The sequence below is a fragment of the Halyomorpha halys genome, unplaced genomic scaffold (assembly GCF_000696795.3).
Source record: "Halyomorpha halys isolate HHAL.00 unplaced genomic scaffold, Hhal_1.1 Scaffold1206.1, whole genome shotgun sequence".
Taxonomy (NCBI): Eukaryota; Metazoa; Arthropoda; class Insecta; order Hemiptera; family Pentatomidae; genus Halyomorpha; species Halyomorpha halys.
In genome coordinates, this window is record NW_027108604.1 from 179,800 (window position 1) to 185,312 (window position 5,513).

The following is a 5,513-nucleotide window of genomic DNA, read 5'->3' on the forward strand; positions in this document are numbered from 1 at the left end:
CTAAACCATCTAATTCCTCTCGAATCCAATCCTTATAGTCCAAAATCATTCGTAAAATCCTTAAGGCTCCTTACTTTGTCCCAATCAAATCATCTATCAGGACCTCAATGTCCCCTATGTTGCCGATTTGTCCAGAACCAGATACCAATCCTTCCATAATAAACTTCTCAACCACCCAAACCAACTCGTTTCTAACTTGGCTTCTCCTTCACTACCTAATAATCCTCCTAGGCGTCTGAAAAGAAGATGGTCTCGAGATCTTCTCCTTTAGAAATGTTTTTGTAGTTCTATCAATGGGTAGATTCTCCACATGTTTTTATCATGTCATAATATCACTTACAGCAAATTTACTTGATGTGTATATATGTATACAGTTGTAAATATCAATAAATAAATTATTAAAAAAAAAAACGATTTATTTTAACCTTTGTAGTTTGTTACTGTATAAAAATTGTTAATTTTAGTTAGATTGTTCATCTTTGTGGGAATAGAGGTAGGAGAGTATTGTTATAGTCTATTTGGTTGTTATTATAATGAAAGATAACCTTCAGGAAGGTAATTATTCTCCTTGAAAAATGTTTAATAGTTGATATTCCAAAATATTTTTATTTAATAGTTGACAATAATATGTTTTAATATTAGGAAGTAATAACAAATTAAGGAGTTATATACTCTTATGTATTATATAGATGTATTAGATACGTTATATATAAAATAGTTAATCAGGTAAATAGTTTATGAATAGTTTAATGAATAATGTGATATAGTAGTAGTGTTGTAAGTAAGCATATGTTTAAATTTTGTTGAATTTGGTTTTCTAGCAACCTGAAGATGGGAGATTACCCTGAAACGTTGTTGTATATAAAATAAATTGTTATATTTAAATATGGAAGATTGTGTCATTCACCAATTTCATATTAGGTCTAGAAACTCTTCCAGTATAAGATCATTAATTTATAAGCATTAAATATTTTTTTAATAAATAACTTTTTCAACTATACAAGAAATATTATTTATTTGTATCAAACTTTCGTATTAACTGTTCCTAGAAAACATTAATTGAAAAATTTACCAAGCTAATTTAATTTTATATTCACTTCTTACTTTTTAGAACAGTAAATATATTTTTGGATCTTTAATATTCACAATGAATTTCTCGAGAACGGTTTAGTAAATTTTCATTTTTGATACACCAAATTATTGAAAATAACATTCACATTTGCATTCTCTGCGCTGCGGTTTTACAGATAATTACATTAATGTGCGAAATTCCAATTAACTTCAACGTGATGTTGCCTTCAAGGGGCGTGGCCTAATCCCCACTGCTTAGAATCATTTTTACTTAGAAGGAGAGTTGGGTTATGCCATCCCATTATCCGGAGCAACTAAACAAATATACAAAGACAAAACTTAAATAATATTACTTTTAGTGGTCTTCACTTACTTTGGTGCAATTTACAAACCATAATGTTTGTTAATTAATTCTTCTACAGATAAAAATCTCTTGATAAAAATATTCTTGTATCAGGGGAGAAATGTGATAATAAGAAATTGATATTAAAAAAAACAAAATCACATGTTAACAGTTTAAAAATCACAGTTTTGAAGTTAAAACACACTTATGGCTAAACACAACAATAAAAAATATATTTATTTTATAATCTTATTGTAACAATTGCCCCTCGTTTAGTACTAGCTAAATCGCAAGTATGTTTAATTTAAAAACAAATTATCAATGAAGCAATTTTCTGTTAATGAATTAATGGGGTATTTAACATATTGGATATCGATTAATAGGTTATTTGATCTATCATAGGGTATCAGTTAATAGGGTATTCGACGTACCATAAGGTATCAAACATGGATTTTAGAAAATATGGAAATAAAGCATATTAGTTCTTATCTAGGATCAACAGGGATAGTACCGATGCCAACGAACCTATGATAGATTGTTCAAAAGTATTAACTAGGCAGGATGATATTGCCAATAAATTTTGCAAGATTTTTGCTCAAACTAGCAATTTCAAGCTCAAGCATAAAATACCTCGCATATCCTGGGAACAAGGAAGCTAAGAGTGAAATTAATGAGCCATTTTCTATGAGCGAATTGACACTAGCCCTAGAGGACACAAAAAGCGGAAAGGCACCGGGTATAGACGACATACACCCAGAGTTCCTCAAGCATACAGGGTCAAATGCCAAAAGCATAATTCTAAAGTTCATTAATTTAACATGGGAAAGTAGATACATCCCAGACCTTTGGGGGAAATCACAGGTCATACCAATTATTAAAAAAGGTAAACCACACAATTTTTTGACAGCTATCGTCCAGTGGCACTGACGAGTGCGTTCTGCAAAGTTGTAGTTTTGAGGAGACTTCTGTCTGCACTATACAAAAACAAGAAGGGCTTCATGAAGCATAGAGATACTATAGAGAATATAGCTTGCCTTTCCCAGACAATTAAGGTAGGATTTCAGAAATATCAAAGTACGCTAGCTGTCTTCATTGATTTCAGATCAGGATTTGACCGAGTATGGAGAGATAAGCTAATACATAAATTAGCCCTTATGAAAATTGATAGAAAACTGATGGGCTGGATCAAATCATTCCTTTCCCAACGGTATATTTCTGTGAGGTATAGGGCAAACACATCAGGATTCAAGCAAGTAAAACAGGGACTCCCTTAAGGAGCAGTACTGAGTCCAATGCTATCAACATTATGATTAATGGCGTCATAGATACATTGATGGAGAAATCACCCGGTACTGAAGCGTTACTGTATGCTGACGACTTGATAATATAGGGGACCAGCAGTAGGATCGGTGCTCTTGAAAAGTGGGCCAACGATAACTTAAAGGTTCTGAAGAGCTAGGCAGAAGGAAACGGAATGATTATCAATACGCAATAAGAGAGTATATCAAGTATTTACCCTTTCTACAAAGCAGCATGAGCGCCGAGTGAATCTTGATAATCAGGCTATTAGCAGGACTCATGAAGCGAAATATCTAGGACTGATCCTGGATGATAAGTTAACCTGGGATAAGCAATGTGAGCATGCTGCAGGTAAAGGAGAATCAAAACTGCGACTTATGAAACGAATCAGTCATAAAATGGGGTGTTATCGCTGAGGTTTTAAGACATGCATATAGGTCATATATAAGACCAGTCCTGGAATATGGCTCTGGGATTATGGTCACAGCTACCGATTCAGTGCTGGGACGTCTTGATACAGTTCAAAATAAGGCATTGCGGATTATTACCGGTGCGGCTAAATCGACACCGATTCTAGCCATGCAACTGCAGGCAGAGATCGAGTCCCTAAAAGATAGGCGACAAATGAATGGAGCCATACTTTACGAGCGCGTGCTTAGGAATGGTGATTACTGGGCCAGCACTCTTGGTAATACTAGGCGACTAAAAACGCAGCTAACATTTATTGAGGCAACAAAATCCATTATCACTAGCCTAGGCCTGAACTTTGAGATAAGAGAGCCTCTGCCTGACTTGACTAAACAAAGAGTTTGGACGTGTCCATATGCTATAGTGCTGGATCTAATAATCCCCATCAACAAATCCATGACCCTAGTGGAAGAACTAAGGACTGTGGCATTGGCCACCATAGCCGAGCGCTACCCTGAGCCAGAATGGATCCATATATACACCGATGGGTCAGCTACAGAGGCAAATAAAAATGCGGGTGCAGGTGTCTATAATAGCCTGTTCCAACTGTCAGCACCTGCTGGAGCAAACGCTACCAATTTTGATGGAGAGGTAGCTGCTATTACTTTAGCTTTAGAAAAGCTTACTCACGCCTGCGTAACGAAGGTAGTTCTGCTGTCGGATTCTAGGGCAGCACTGCTGGCGATAGCGTCTGGAGATCCCTTGACTAATGCTAGAATTCTCGCATGCCGGAAATCTATAGAATGTAAAAGAAAAATACTTACAGTATTGGTAATGCAGTGGATTCCAGCCCATTGCGGTATATATGGGAATGAGGAGGCGGATCGACTTGCACGGTTAGGGGCTAGGCAACCTCAACCGCTTCTTCCAGTCACCATGGACATGGCGAAAGAAATGGTCCGAAGCGCTACCAATAAAAGAGCAGAGGAAAGGAGTAGAGGAGAATGTGGGGGCAAGAACTGGGCGGCATTGCTAGACCCTAAGAGGCGTCCTCCATTGACTTTACCAAGAGCGGTGTCAGTGGCATGCTTCAGGTTGGCTTCTGGACATGACTATTAGTGGCACCACCTGAAGAGAATAGGAGTGGCTGATTCTTCAGACTGCGTCCTGTGTGAAGATGGTGAGATGAGTAGCGATCACATATTGCATGTGCGGCAACGGCGGACTTGATTACAGGCAGGAGTTACTTCAGCAAAGCTAAATTATACTGGGCGGTTAGAAACAAAATGGCAGAAATGCCTCTTTTGGCATAGACTAAAAAAAAATAATAAGGTATCAATTAATAGAGTATTTGACGTACCATAAGGTATCAATTAATAGGGTATTTGACATATCATAAGGTTTCAATTAATAGGGTATTTGACACATCATAAGGTATCAATTAATAGGGTATTTGAAATATCATAAGGTATCAATTAATAGGGTATATGACATCATAGGGTATCAATTAATAGGGTATTTGACGTATCATTCGGTTTGAATTAATATGGTATTTGATGTACAATAGGGTATCGATTAATAGGGTATTTGACCTATCATAGAGTACCAATAGATTATATATAGTACTTATTCTATACGCTACTTATATATACATCTAATGTATAAAAATGAATTTTGGGTTGTTCGTACTTTATGCGTTCCTTTTATCCAATTGTGATGTGGTTTTTGCTAACTTTTAAGGATTTCACCGTCAAGAACCGGGAAGAATATAGGCTGGCCCTAATTTTTTGTAAACAAAAAACAAAAGAAAACGTGTAGCTCAAAAAGTATAAATATTGTACATAAGAATGATTTAAGAGGAGAATAATAAACAGTATTGTTTCAGCAAGTATTTTAAAACAACAGAATAGAATAAAAGTCCCAATGCAATGGAATCTAATAATCAACTATTACAAGTAATTGAAAGGGTATTGACAAAGTTATTATTATAAATAAAAGATAATCATTTGAAAACAAACACAAAATATTTCTTATAACCTTCTTATGATAATTCACCTCGGGACCACTAGAGATGTTGGTAGGAGTGCTAGTATGTAGTAACTGAACAGTTATTTCAATTATGAATATAATTAACAGACACCTCACACACACACACACACACACACACTCTCTCTCTCTCTCTCTCTCTCTCTCTCTCTATATATATATATATATATATAAATGTAAATTCAAATTAGTTGAGCCTAAAAACTAGTATTATCATTGTAATACTTTTCCAATGGCATAGCATGATTACCAGTTACCAATTAGATATCTTTATAAATTATTATTTCATTGAAATACATTATATATTAGGAAGTGGTATTGGGTAATATTTATTTAAATTTTATAT

The 5,513-nt window shown here is 35.1% G+C and overlaps 2 protein-coding genes across 2 annotated transcripts in view; one reads left to right on the plus strand and one right to left on the minus strand.

Annotated features, from left to right (window-relative positions):
- Window positions 1-1,574, minus strand: part of LOC106688793 (putative inorganic phosphate cotransporter) — a 42,776-nt gene extending 41,202 nt beyond the window's left edge. Inside the window, exon 1 of the mRNA XM_014433433.2 lies at window positions 1,445-1,574. Within this exon, the coding sequence (XP_014288919.1) occupies window positions 1,445-1,466 (22 nt within the window). The 5' untranslated portion in view covers window positions 1,467-1,574. The remainder of the gene's footprint in view (window positions 1-1,444) is intronic.
- Window positions 1,575-3,190: 1,616 nt separating this feature from the next.
- On the plus strand, window positions 3,191-4,240 carry LOC106688787 (uncharacterized). The gene has a single exon (XM_014433424.1). It carries the CDS (start codon window positions 3,191-3,193, stop codon window positions 4,238-4,240), a length of 1,050 nt encoding a protein of 349 aa, XP_014288910.1.
- The last annotated feature ends 1,273 nt before the right edge of the window (window positions 4,241-5,513 follow it).

Excerpts from the sequence above, each read along its gene's own strand:
- LOC106688787 (XM_014433424.1), top strand. The coding sequence starts at position 3,191 with ATGGTCACAGCTACCGATTCAGTGCTGGGACGTCTTGATACAGTTCAA.